This window comes from Psammomys obesus, unplaced genomic scaffold (genome assembly GCF_907164565.1).
Source record: "Psammomys obesus unplaced genomic scaffold, mPsaObe1.curated_primary_1811, whole genome shotgun sequence".
NCBI classification, from domain to species: domain Eukaryota; kingdom Metazoa; phylum Chordata; class Mammalia; order Rodentia; family Muridae; genus Psammomys; species Psammomys obesus.
Window position 1 is genome coordinate 66,786,311 of NW_026585504.1, and position 14,091 is coordinate 66,800,401.

The 14,091-nt window shown below is 43.5% G+C and overlaps 2 protein-coding genes across 2 annotated transcripts in view; both read right to left on the reverse strand.

The window, feature by feature from the left end:
• The window catches only part of Lct (lactase), a 47,083-nt gene extending 44,751 nt beyond the window's left edge, over positions 1–2,332 (reverse strand). The window contains exon 1 of the mRNA XM_055602215.1: positions 1,678–2,332. Within this exon, the coding sequence (XP_055458190.1) occupies positions 1,678–2,323 (646 nt within the window). The 5' untranslated portion in view covers positions 2,324–2,332. The remainder of the gene's footprint in view (positions 1–1,677) is intronic.
• Positions 2,333–5,539: 3,207 nt separating this feature from the next.
• Positions 5,540–14,091, reverse strand: part of Mcm6 (minichromosome maintenance complex component 6) — a 29,938-nt gene continuing 21,386 nt past the window's right edge. The window contains exons 12-17 of the mRNA XM_055602250.1: positions 12,702–12,830; positions 11,036–11,197; positions 9,547–9,679; positions 8,574–8,729; positions 7,380–7,519; positions 5,540–5,995 (exon numbers count right to left, since the gene is read on the reverse strand). Of these exons, the coding sequence (XP_055458225.1) occupies positions 5,879–5,995; positions 7,380–7,519; positions 8,574–8,729; positions 9,547–9,679; positions 11,036–11,197; positions 12,702–12,830 (837 nt within the window). The 3' untranslated portion in view covers positions 5,540–5,878. The remainder of the gene's footprint in view (positions 5,996–7,379; positions 7,520–8,573; positions 8,730–9,546; positions 9,680–11,035; positions 11,198–12,701; positions 12,831–14,091) is intronic.

Sequence of the window (14,091 nt, forward strand, 5' to 3'; positions counted from 1 at the left end):
TATATATATATATATATATATATATATATATATATCAAAAAGCCACTTCTATATTTTAATTAAAAAAAATTTTTTTTTGAGACAGGGTTTCTCTGTATAGCCCTGGCTGTCCTGGAACTTGATCTGTAGACCAGGCTGGCCTCCAGCTTATAGAGATCTGCCTGCCTCTGCCTTCTAAGTGCTGGGATTAAAGACTTGTGCCACCACACTCAGCTAGTTTTAATTTTTTTTAAATATTATTATTTTTTAATGTGCACTGATGTTTTGCCTGCATGTATGTCTGTATGAGGGTGCCAAATCCTCTGGAACTGGAGTTACAGGCAGTTGTGAGCTGCCATGTGGGTGCTGGGAATTGAACTCAGTTCCTCTGCAAGAGCAGCCAGTGCTCCTAACTGCTGAGCCATCTCTCCAGCCCAGTTTTAAAATTAACACAGAAAACGTTAACTTTTGTTGTTGTTTGTTTTTGTGTTCTGAAGAAAGGGTGTCATTATGTGAAATTCTGGCCGCCTTGAACTCAGCATGTAGACCAGGCTGCCCTTGAACTCACTGAGATCCGCCTGCCTCTAAGTACTAGAATTAAAGGCTTGGGCGCTACCACCAGCTACCAGTTAATTTCTTTATAGTCACATTATGTATAACCAAGAAACCATGTGATTTAAAGTCGGCAAGGCAGGACAGAACGGCAGCCTTGGAGCTGTGGGGCATAAACAGCACTGTGCTTTGAGGTCTTGGAGGATGCAGGGACTTAGCACACTGGTCTCGTCTTCTTACCTCTCTTCTTGTTTGGAGGTGGGAGATGGGGAGTCTCACCATGGAGCCTGGCTGGTACTGAACTAACTGTACCCCAGGCTGACTTTGAACTTACAACCCCCACTCAGTCATTCGAGTGCTAGATTTAGAGGTATGTGCCACGGTACCTGGCTAGTTTCAATTTGAAGGCCCCATCAAGAGGAATTGATCAGAGGGTGGATAAGAACTTGTTCACAGGGATAGTCACTGCAACATCACTTGATAATAGTGAAGAACGAGGGAGGAAGCCTGACTCTACAACCTTCCCTTCAAGGAAGGACTGATAGAGGCAGTTGCACAGACTTGCCCCTGAGGAAGGGTTTTAGAAGACAGTTTTCAAGGGGCTGAAGAGACAGCCCAGCAGTTAAGAGCACTGGCTGCTCCTCCACAGGCCCCTGGCTTGATTCCTAGCATCCACAAAGCAACTCTCAACCCTCTGTAATTCCAGTTCCAGGGGATTTGAGGGCACAGGCAGGCACATGACGCTCAGACATACATGCAGACAAAACACCCCTATACACAAATAAAATAAAAATAAAATCATATCTATTTATAGGGAGATAACTTTCAGCTTAGGCTATGGCTTAGTGGTTAGAGTGCTTGCCTGGCATGCACAAGCCCTGGGCCTTCGCCCAACACTGCAGAAGACTGGATGTGGTGGCACATGCCAGTCACCTCAGAACTCAGGCAGCGGCGGGAGGAGGATAAGAGGTTCCAGGCTCTGCTGGAATGTTTGCGTCCCTTTGGGAACATTCACATTACTGATCCTCAGCAATGCTTAGATCTGGCGTGGGGGTGTCTCCTGAAAGCGCTCAGGTGGGAGGGAACAATAGTTCTGCTCAGGAAGGCAAGGGAGAGTGCTGAAGGCCACTGTCAGCATGTACTCACCCTGAGAAGAGTACTTTCTGTGGTAAATGTCAAAGGCTTTCCTGTGGGCATTACTGAGCGTTTGGAGACCAGAGGCTTTTGAATCTTGGGGAAGGTCCATGATCACTTTCTCCAAGTCACTGAAGGTGAACCAGATCTCAACAAGGTCCCCAAAAGTCTGGAAAGCGAATGAGGCATAGTCGGCAAAGAGGTCAGCAAAGACCCCGTCTTGCTGGATGCTGCTGCTGGTGGGTGGGGCCTGGGGACACAGGACCACCATGGGCTGAAGCTGGGCGGCCTTCAGGGACTGGAGGAGTTGTCTGTAGCACCGCACTGCTTCCTGGTCTGGATTCTTGGAGCTTCCTGTTGGGAGAAGTTGTGCCCACGACAGAAGTACTTTGTAATGGGTGACCCGACTGGCACGGAGACTGCTGAAGTACGGAGGCAAGAAAGACGGCAATGGCTGCTGGCAGGTATAGCTGTCGGTGTTACCAGCTGCCACACCGGAGCCCTGGTTTCCCAGTGGAAGGCTCAGGCTACGTATTAAGTCATTTGTTAGAGGACCAGTGGCTGAAATAAAATTTCTGTCAGATTCCCAGTCCGACCCCTGGCATGAAAGACCCAGGAGGACAGTACTCAGGAAGAGTGCTGTCCAAGGCAGCTCCATGTTCAAGGAACTGAAACATGTGGAAGGAATCCTGACTTTATAGCCATAGCCAAGGCTGTAAAATAAGTGATTACACAATATTTGACTGGGTTATCTAGGATAGTTAAATCAGAACTTTGTTCAACTAGTGTAATCTTTAGAGAAAAATGTGTTTTGTGTTTGTGTATATATGTTTGTGCACTTTTCTGCACACACCTGTGGAGGCCAGAGGTACATCTTGGGTGTCTTCCTCAGCTGCAAACCCTGGGAAACTGTCTCAGCCTCTTTAGTGAGGAATTACAGGTGTGTGCCATCACCCCTGACTTTTTATATGATGCTGAGCAGCCAAACCCAGGTCCTCATGCGTGTACTAACTGAGCCTTGGTCCTAATCTTTACAAACATAAATACCATGAGATAGTTGTATTGGAATTGCTAGGGTGTCTGGGCCCTGGCACCCCAACAAGCTCAGCTCAGCTACCTGTTTCCCCAAATGCCAATCAGAGAAAATAACAGTGAAAACAAACAAAAAAACACAAAAGAATGAAAAAGAATTATTAAGTGTGGACATTTGAAAGAATAAAGAGTTCCACAGAACCTCTAGCCCCACCTTTACGGTCCTGACATAAGTTTTATTATTTTGAAATATTTATTTTATGTGTATGACTGTTTGTCTGTATGCACGTGCACCATGGCCATGCCAGGTAGCTGCAGAGGCTAGAGGAGGGTGCTGAATCCCCTAGAACTGGAGTTACAAATGGTTTTGAGTCACCAGATGGATGCTGGGAATCAAAACTGGGTTCTCTGAAGAGCAGCCAGTGTTCCTAACCACTGAGGCAGTACTCTAGTCCCCTAGGGGCACAGCTTAGCAGTCCTGGCCAGGGTATGGCCCTGCCCATCACTGACTCGTTCAGTTTATCCTGAGAAGAGAACCTGCGGCCCTGTGTGAAATTTCTGCCTTCCCTGGCTGGCATCCAGCTTCAGGTTTTTTTCTTGTCCTATCAAGGCTGCATGGAATTCTTGGGGAAATCTTAATGCTTTGGGATTCCTAGTTCAAGCTGATCTCTAGAGAAGGGAAGAGGGTTGTAGATCTCTTTCAATATCTTCATTCCTGCCAGGAAGTTTACAAACTTCAAACTTCCCACTTAATATGAGGACAGAAACTTGAAAATGCCTGAAAGAAAAAAGTTTAGTCTGTTACTGACAGATCAGTTTAAAATTTGATGTAACAGCCAGGTGCAGTAGCACACACCTGTAATTCCAGCACTAGTAGGCAGAGGCAGGTGGATCTCTATTAGAGGCCAGCCTGGTCTACCAATTGAGTCCAGGACAGCCAAGGCTATACAGAGAAACCCTGTCTCCAAAAACCACCAACCAACCAACCAACCAAAAAACCAGTGTGGCAGATTGAAAACAAAACAAAACAAAACAAAACCTGACAATAAAAATGAATCTCTTGGGCTGGAGAGATGCCTCAAAGGTTAAGAATACTCACTGTTCTTCCAAAGGTCCTGAGTTCAGTTCCCAGCAACCACATGGTAGCTCACCACCATCTACAATGAGATCTGGTGCTCTCTCATACATGAAGGGAGAACACTGTATACATAATAAATCTTAAAAACAAAACAAAACCCAGGACCACCAGTCCAGGGATGGCTCCACCCATGATGGGCTTAGCTATCCCCCACTGCTCACTAACAGAAAGAAAAACAAAACTCTCTTCAATCGTCCCTTTGAAAACATGGGAATAGCCCATTAGTGGTGTCTTAAAAACCAACTCTTTAAACTGAGGGGTGGGGTTGGTCTTTTCAAGGCAGTTTCTCTGTGTAGCCTTGGCTGTCCTGGACTCACTTTGTAGACCAGGCTGGCCTCAAGAGCGCTAGGATTACAGGTCTCAAATTTTTTTTAAAATCTTTATAAAACAACTATGTGGATGAGTGCTTTGCTTGTGTGTATACATGTACCATGAGCTACCCAGTGCCTGCAGTTACAGATGGCTGGAAGCCACCATGTGGGTGCCGAGTGCTGTCCCTCACACGCCATCTATCTTGTTTTTTAAACAGTCTCTCTCACTCTTGTGGAACTTGCAGAAGTAGACTACCAGGCCTCAAGGACCAGCCTGTCTCCATCTGCCCAGCAAAGAAATTTCAAGCATGCATCACCATCCCCAAATTTTTTGCATGGGCCCCATAATGGCTACTGCCATGTTAACATGACACAAGCTAGAGTGATCAGATGGGAAGCTTCAGTTGAGAAAATGCATCCATTAGACAGGGCTGAAGGCAAGCCTATGGGTCACTTTCTTAGTGATTCATGGGGATGGCCCAGGCCACTGTGGGTGGCACCACCCCTTGGGCTGGTAATCCTGGGTTCTAAGAGGCTGAGCAAACCATGGGGAGTGAGCTAGTGAGCAGCACTCACCCCTGGCCTCTGCTTCCAGATTCCTGCATTTCAGAGTTCCTGTTCTGACTTTTCAAAATGAACCCTTTCCTCCCCAACCTGCTTTCTGTTTATGGCGTTTATCACAGCAATAGTAACCCTAAGGCAAGCCCTTAATTACTTTATGACTGGGCTTTCTCTGTAGCCCCTTTTGACACAGTCTCACTTTATAGCCCTGGACGGTCTGGAACTCGGAAGGTAGAGCAAGCTGGCCTGGAACCCAGAGATCCATCCACATGCTTCTGCCTCTCCAAGTGCTAGAGGCCAACTATCATCCCTTTTGAGATAGGGTTTTGTGTCCTTGCTCAGGTTAACTGAAATTCTAGTCTGATTCTCTGCCTTAGCCACCTCCTAGGTGGACTACAGACATGTGTTAACATATCTGCTGGCTCAAGGTAACTATGCTTGTTCTAACTGGCCATCTGGCCCCGAGTGCCATCTGTTGTTCAAGGCTGTGGTGGGAAGACATGTCATGAACACACTAGTCAGAAAGAAAGGCACACGTACTGTTGCAATGGTAAAACTCTCAGTATTATCTTTGGAAAACAAACCTTAGCGATAGTTTGTAATACAAAAAATGAAAGGTTGGTAAGATGGTTCTGTTGGCAAACAGACTTAAGGCTGCTGGCAAGAGTCTAACCTAGAGAACGGACATAGCAAGTTGTCTTTGGACTTGTACAAAGATAACACAGCATTCATGGCCACCTACCAAGTAAATTTAGTATTAAAAAAAAAAAAAAAGCAGCAGTTCACCCATGAAAATGAAGGTAATAATCAAGAGCAGAAATGAATCCAACAATCGCAGAACAAGTTCTTTTATTTTCATGAATAAAAGCATTGGTTGGAAATTGAAGGCAATTTCCACAGATACGTCTATAACAAAAGCAGCGGGTCTTTCCTACATATGAAGACAAAGGTCTTACAGAAAGAACATGATTGGGTTCTAACTTCAATAGAACAAAAGCACAATGTGCCCAAGCCTGTCCCAGTATGCAATTCAGAGGGCCATGAACTCGGCTGTCACTCCTCAAACCATCCTCAGGCATTGCTCCAGAAACTGTCTCTTCTGCGTGCCAGCCAGGCTCCAGGCCGCAGGGAGGGCATCACAAATGCTGGCCGTAAAGTTACCTTGAGTACTTCAATCTTCAAGCAAGTAGTTAGGGTTGACTACCAAGTAGGGATCTTCCTCATAGCTCTCGCTTCCTTCAGTGGAGCCTTTCAGTCCAGCCTGGGTAAGCTCAATCAGGACATGATCCTACGGAACAGTTTGTCTTTAGTCCAGAACCACAGACTCTCCCAAATGTCTGCAACTTACATTCTCTCGTTTCCTCTCCAAAAGCCCCTGGACTGGAACCACACCTTAAAACCATTATCTGTTCTGCTCAACTCCCTTTCTTACTAGGATGCTGGTCTTTAGGTATAACTGCCTTGAAAAACTAAGACACTCAGCAGATATTGTGATTAATAAGCTATCCTGCACATTTTATCAAATCCTTGTCAATATAACTTCAAAAAAGGAAATTGTGCTTGAATTTTAAGATTATACAATTGTGCAAAAATTCTCTAATATCTAAACCTGTTTAGTTTCATTTAACATCTCTTATTAATTTTTAATTTACTACCTTTTTGCTCTTTTCATGCATCCCTCCTCACTTTCTGAGATGGTCTGTGCTGCTAGACCAGCCTGAAACTTGCTATTTTCCTGCCCTCAGTTTCTTGAGCACTGAGATTTTAATTGTGTGCCACCATGCTCAGCTTGATCCTATTTCTTTTCCAAGAAATTTCATTCTGAAGAGTTACAGGCAGTTTTAACCACCAGACATGGGTGTTGGGAATTGAACTTGGGTACTCTGGGAGAGCAGTGCATGCTCATAACCACTGAACCATCTCTCCAGTATGAGGTATCATACCCACGCCTCTTACATGCTAGGGAGATTCTATTTCTAATTGAACTGGGAATGGGTCAAAGCCTGCCATGATGGTACACACTCCATAATTCCAGCACTCAGGTGGCTAAGGTACAAAGACCTTGAATTCTAGGCAAGTGTGGACTTCAGAGTGGGACACAATCTGTAAATTGAAATAAGTGATCCTAGCAGGCTGAGAATTCACCACACAGCCAAGTGTAAGTGAAAACAAAAGGTTTTCACCCAAACAGCAGGGTGTGGTGTCACATAGCTGTAATCCCAACACACTGGGAGTAGAGGCAGGCGGATCTCTGAGTTCCAGGCCAGCCTGGTCTATAACTGAGGCAGCCAAGGCTACACAGAGAAACCTTGCCTCAAAAAACCAAAGGGGGGAGAAGCACCCAAACAGGAGCTATGGATATAGCATAGGTCAAAGTCTGACTGTACATGCAAATCCAGAGTTCAATACTAGTATAGCTAAAAGAACATACCACAAAAAGCCCACCCAACAGTAAGATCCAAAAGGTACCCACCTATCTATCAGCTTTTACCTAAATTCTGTTTATTTCAGGAAAAGAAGTCCCTCTTTTACAGTTCAATCTCTTTAACCACAATTACAACCAGGCCCCAATGATTCAAAATCAACCAACTCCTCAGAAAGCCTACTCTGGAACCTGCAGATGTTGGGATACCCTCTGCATATTGCCCTGAGCCCAGGTAGTGGATACGTACGTAGTGCGTTAAACGATGAATAACCTTCTCTATGATCCTCTTTTTATTTATGAGCTCCTCTTCAGAGTCTATTTCTGACTCGATTTCCTTCAGGTACCAATTAACAAGCTCGCTCCTCTTCAATGCTGACTCATCCTCCTCTGCAACAAGAACACATTTAGGAGAACTGACTTCTAGCATCGCCAATTTGTGGTGCACACACAAAAATAAAAGAAAAAAACAAGTTTTGATTTTAGAAATTGCAAAATAAGTTGCAAAAGTGGTTTTAGAACATGTGCTTAGCATGTAGTAGGACCTGGATCCAATCCTCAGCACTCCACACACATACAAAAGATATAAAAGCACATGTATTTACAAGCTCCTCCTTAGGGTACTTCATTTTGTTTTTCTGGGACAGTCTTCTCACTCTGTAGCCTTGGCTGGCTTGGAGCTGACTTCGTAGACCAGGCTGGTTTTTAACTTAAGAGACCCACCTGCCTCTGTCTCTTAAGTGCTAGACTTAAGACACTCAGCCAGAATTTACTTCCAGTTCAATTTCTGTCAAGTAGTAGGTGAAATCAGTGGTGAAAGTCTACAGCATAGATGGGAATTCTGCATGGTGAATTAAGCCCAGAAACCATCAGAAGTCACCCTTGGAACTTTTCAGTTCTCAGCACGCACGTTAGGCATCTTACAACATACTCTAGCTCTGGGAGGAGCTGAATCCCCCCCTTTGGTGTCCATGGGCACCCACACTCACAAATTAACTCCAGCTCCAACAGATGATGGCTTTTCTTCCTGCCTGTGGCTAACTGAGAACTATGAAACTGACAATCACGGCAAAGTAGTTAAGGGTAAGAAGTGGGCAAGAGTTCCAGTAGTCAGGTACTGATGGCTCTAGTATATTTGTGGTAGTTATATAGGTTTTTGAGTTCAACATGCCTATAAAATATAAATAACCTAAGAGATCATCTGTTGGGAAGAAAGCAACCATAGTAATTTCCACCTGAAAAAATGTTTGTTCTTTATATGATCAGATGTAAAGATTCTGCTTCTGACAATGAGCTTGTACAAAAGCTGTGCTCATACCATACAAGTTTCCTTCCTAAACTGAGCCAACAAAAACAATCATTTCTCCTGATAGAACATAATGCTTAACATCAGAAAGAGCAAGAATGAGTGACAGCAAGTAAGCAGTGTGGGGCACATACTCACCTTCTTCCATTTTCCTGAGGTGGAGCACAATGAGGTTAGAGATTCGGCAGTACTCAGCAAAGCCCAGCCTTAGGGAGGGCTTAGAAACAGCCTCCTGACTGGCATCTTCACTCTGGCTGTTGAGCCCATTTACAGGGGCAGGGCTGTCAGCATGACCTGAGGAAAGAAGCAACTACCTGAGTCTCATCCTTGTGCTTTTAACATCCGTCATCTAGCATCTATGCACATAATATTTATGCTTAATGTGAGCTTCAGAAAACATTTTATAAAGAAATTTGAAATTTATTTATTAAAAGTAATAAATTTATTTTAAATAAAAAGCCTACCAGTAAAGGCAACTGACTTGAGAGGAATATTTAGGGATGGGGGACAGAAATCTTATTGATATCATGTGCAGTAGGGTATGGTGGCACACACTTATGGCTAAACCAGAAGGCTGTAAATTTAGGATAGCTTAGACATATACATACCTTGTTTGAACCTTCCCCTGTACCTACCAAGGTCAATTCTGTTATTCACCTGCTTTAATGTGATTGAGAAGTTTAAGAATCTTACAGGGTCTCTCTGTATAGTCTTGGCTGTCCCAGACTAACTCTCAGGCTGGCCTTGAACTCAGTGATCTGCCTGTGCTGGTATTAAAGGCCGGTGTCTACTGGCTGGTCACCAGGTTTTAAGGCAAGGGAATTTACCCACTGAACTATTTACTGGCCCACAAAATTTTTTTAAATTCAAGAGCCAAAGAGAAATTTTAAGTAAGATTAGAGGCCAAAGGATTTGTCAAATACCCCATTTTTATATGTTTTCTTTCAAGCACATATACTGTGTATAACTACTCAACCATCCTTCAGCTTATAGTTAATGTAAAATCCATGTGCCCCCCCCCCCAATACATCTTCACAACCGTTGACAAGTGCCCTGGTAATATGACATCCTGCAAAATCAGTTTCTATTTATAGATGAGTCAGCTCCTCACCATTGATGCCACCTGGTTCATCTGTCTCCATCTGCACCTCTTCCTCTTGATCCAGATTGACATCAGGCGTTTCTACACGGATGATTGATTTATTCAGTAATCGAAAAGCTTCCTTCACATGTTTGGGCTGAACCTAAGCCAGTAATGAGACAACTTAGTTATGTAAGATGGTATTTTACACCAAATATCTAAGAACACTGTGCTCTCCACAGAGCAGTATTAATTCACCCAAATGGCAAGTACAAGCCTCATCCACACATGTGGTGGCCCTCTGAAGAGCAGCTATTAGCCGAGCCACCTCTACAGCCAGCAGTATGCCCACTATGCACTCTTAACTAGTAAGCCATCTTATCTCCCCAGCTCCATTTTCTATCTTTTCTTTTCGAGACGTGTGTGTAGCCCTGGCTATCCTGGAGGTAGCTCTGTAGACCAGGCTGGCCTTGAACTCAGAGATCCACCTGCCTCTGTTTTCCAAGTGGAATTAAAGATGTACACCTCCACCACTTGGCTTCTTCCTTTCTCTCTCTCATTCTCCCTTCCTTTGCCTCAGGGCACTGAGAACTGAATCCAGGGCCTAACATAAGCATCTATGATTCAGCTACATCCCCAAACCTTGTTTTATTGATTTTTTTTTTGACAAGGACCCATGCAGTTCAAGTTGGCCTCAAACTTGAAATGCAGATGAGGATGACCTTGAACTCATGACTCTCCTGCCTCTTCCTCCAAAGCGCTGGGATTACAGGCATGCAATACAATGCCATGTTCAAAACCATTTGGGGCCTTAAATACTATCTCAAAACCAAAGTGCATCTATAATCCCACCCATGGGCGTATATGGCAGAGGGCTGGGGATTTAAGCCAAGTTAACAAGTGAGACCCTGTCTCAGAAAAACAAATGAACCCAGCCTTTTCACAGACAAAATTTTAATTCCAACTGAACTTCCCACATAAAAGTAAACAAAAGCCCTTTGTTTGACTCCGATGTGTGGTTTCCAATATCACCCCCTTCCCATTCATGTTTGTGAATCCAGAGCTCAAAGAACAATTTAAAACCCATGGAACTAAGGATGTAGGTCAGTGTCATGAGTGTGTTTAGCATGCACAAGGCCCTGAATTTAATCCGAAGCACACACAAAATCAGAAACAATAGCCAAAATCCACCACATACTGATTATATGAACCCTAAGGGGAAAGGCTCCTTCTGAGGCATGAGTCACAGTCACATTTGTAGTCCCTGCCAGAGGCCAAGGACACTTGGAAAGATATATGTTTCTCCTGGATAAAAAATTACATGTATCTGCACTCCATAATCTTACTATAATAAACACTATCTGTCCAACTATACTTCATAACTGCATGATAGCAACATTCGTACTGAGAGAATACTATCAAATGGTTCAAGGACATTCCATAAATAGCAAAGATAAAAAAATGTCCACAAGCCAACTCATGCAATCCTCTCTCCCTGTGTTATCAGAGATGGTGGTACCTCGTCACAGCAGTGCATACGGGCCATTGACTCTGAGAGGCGGATCATGCTCTCAAGCTGTCGCACAGTGATTCTCCATGAGGACTTGGTGACTCCAGAGCCATCCCTCTGGCGGAGGCGTTTGTACTGCTCCACGATGAAGTCCTCCGACTCTTTGGAGATCTGTTTCAAAATCAGTCAAGGCAAGCAGACATTTGTACTCATTTTCTCGGACCAGCTATATTAAACTTCAGCTAATAGGGGAAGCCAGGAGCTCTACAAGGGGAGCAACAGAACCAAAAAATCTGGACCCAGGGGTCTTTTTTGAGACTGATACTCCAACCAAGTAGCATGCATGGAGATAACCTAGGACCCCGGATCAGATGTAGCCCATGGCAGCTCAGTCTCCAAATGGGTTTTCCTAGCAATGGGAACAGAGGCTGTCTCTGACATGAACTCAGTGGCTGACTCTCTGATCACCTCCCCCTGAGGGGGGAGCAGCCTTACCAGCCCACAGAGGAAGACAATGCAGCCAGTCCTGATGAGACCTGATAGACTAGGGTCAGAGGGAAGGGGAGGAGGACCCCCCTATCAATGGACTTAGGGAAGGGCATGGAAGGGGGTACAGCTGGGATACAAAGTGAATAAACTGTAAAAAACAAACAAACAAAAAAACCCCTTCAGCTAAAGAGGATCCCAGATAGGAACCCTCCAGGGAACAGAGGCTGAAGCTTTAATCCATCATAAAGACAATGAATTCAGAAACTGACACTAAGAAGCCTGTAAATTCCAGGTACTAATTTTATGAAAACGAAGACAATAGAATAGTTTAAGCAAATGACCATTTCTAAATGATGTTTAACAAATGAAGCAATAGAATAAAATGAAATGCCTTTTGTACCTCAAGATGCCAAAGCTCATTAAATGAACTAACACTTGGACTTCCTTGAGGCTCAGCTATGCTGGCTTCAGGGTAAAAACACAGCATATACTGACCTAAAAGGCTCTCAGCTTTTCAAGGCAAGAAACTGAGTACACAGTAGTACTGGAAAACATACACTCTTCATACAAGTCACTCACAATCCTTATTTATTTATTTTTATTGTTAGAGTTTCACTATGTAGACCATCAGCCCTGGCTAAAATCTTTTTATTAGTATTTAACGAGTCAAATATGAGGAAATTATTCAATTAAAAAATAATCAATCGTTTCTGAAGAAACAGAGTAGTATTCTAAACACACAAAACATAAAACTTAAAATTTAAAGAGATTATAGTGCACTTAGCAGGGTTTAAATGGCATATACAAAGGAAAGAAGAGTGGTTGGGGGTATGGAGGAGCAAGGTCTGGAAGGGAGAGGTGGATTATCAAAACAGTACATTCAAGTATAAAATTTTCAAATAAGCTAAGACAGATTGAAGGGCATTAAAAAAATACAGCTAGGTACACTGGCACATTCCTATAAATAGAGAATGTAGGAATCTAAAACAAGATAATGAGTTTGAGGCCAACCTGGATCACATAGTGAAGACCCTACCTCAAAAGATCAAAACCAAAGCTAAAGCCAAAACAAACCAAAACCCAAAACAAATTCAGTTCATTTCCACAGAACCCATTTATTTAAATCCAGTTTTAACACACACACACACACACACACACACTATCCAGGTACAGTAGGGCAGATTACCTTGGGTTTAAACTGCCGGGCAAAGAGAAGATACCTTCTGATATCATCAAGGGAATAAACTCGGTCAATCGATTCTTCAATTCTTGAATGTAAATCTACTATGCGCCTGGCAATAGCATAATCTGTTACCTAATTCAAAACAAAAAGATAACTTCTATCAGTTACAGTACAAAAGAAATACTCCATATAGTAAGAGATGATTTATGGCTACAAATGATCTCTCATCTAGGCATGCAGTGAACACTTGCAATCCCAGCACTTGGGAGGTAAAGGCAGGAATAGCAGTTTAATGATGTTTGTTTAGCCTTGACTACAAAAGAAGTTCAAGGCCAATGTAAGGTACAAGAGCCCCTATCTCGAAACAAAGACAAAATTAACCTCTAGATTCCTGAAAAAAGCTGACAGGTACCAACTTTATGAGCAGAGTTTTATGTTTTTATATTTATTTATTCTATTTGCACAAGTACTTTGCTTGCACGTACATCAGTGCACAGTATACAAGTCTAATGCCATGAAGGTGAGAAAAGGGCACTGGATCTCCTGGAGGTGGAGTTATAAATGTTTGTGAGCCACCATGTGGGTGCTGGGAATTGAACCTGGGTCCTTGGTAATAATAAAGTGCTCTTAACTGCTGAACCATCTCTTCAGCACCATGAGCTAAATTTTTGTAACAGGTTTTTAAATTAAAGAATAAACACATCTTATGTTGGGTGTGGTGGTATATATCTTTAATTCCAGCACCGGTGAGGCAGAATTTCTGTGAGTTTGAGGCCAGCCTGGCTTACATAGCAAGTTCCAGACAAGCTAGAGTTATGTTGAGTCTTTGTCTCAAAAAAGCAAAAGCAACAGACAATCTGCCTGTTTATGTGTCTGCACGATGTACATGCTTGCCCAGAGGCCAAAAGAGGCTTCAGACCATTGGAACTAGAGTTATGGGTGGCTGTGAGGCACCACGTGGGTGCTGAGAATTAACCCTGATCCTCTGCAAAAGCAGCAAGTGCCTTGAACTGCTAAAACATCTCTTCAGTACCCTGATGCCTGTCTTGCTCCCACTCTAAAAAGATGCCTGGAAGGTAGTCCATTTGCTATGAAAACAGAAAAACTAGTGGGGGGGGGGGAAGGGAACCAGTCAAAACCAAGCAACCAACCAACCAGGGTGTTAAGTAACCAATTAGCACAATATTACTGACACGTGCATGTAAGGGTGGAACACACTCTTAATCTAAGGAGCGGGAAATAGAGAGAGGCAGAGTTCTGTGATTTTGAGGCCAACCTGGTCTGCATAGTGAGTTCCAGGATAGCCAGAGCTACATAGAGACCCTGTCTTTAAACAAACAAACAGAAGAAAAAAGCTATAATAAAGCTAGTGGCATAAGATAACCTAAGAGCT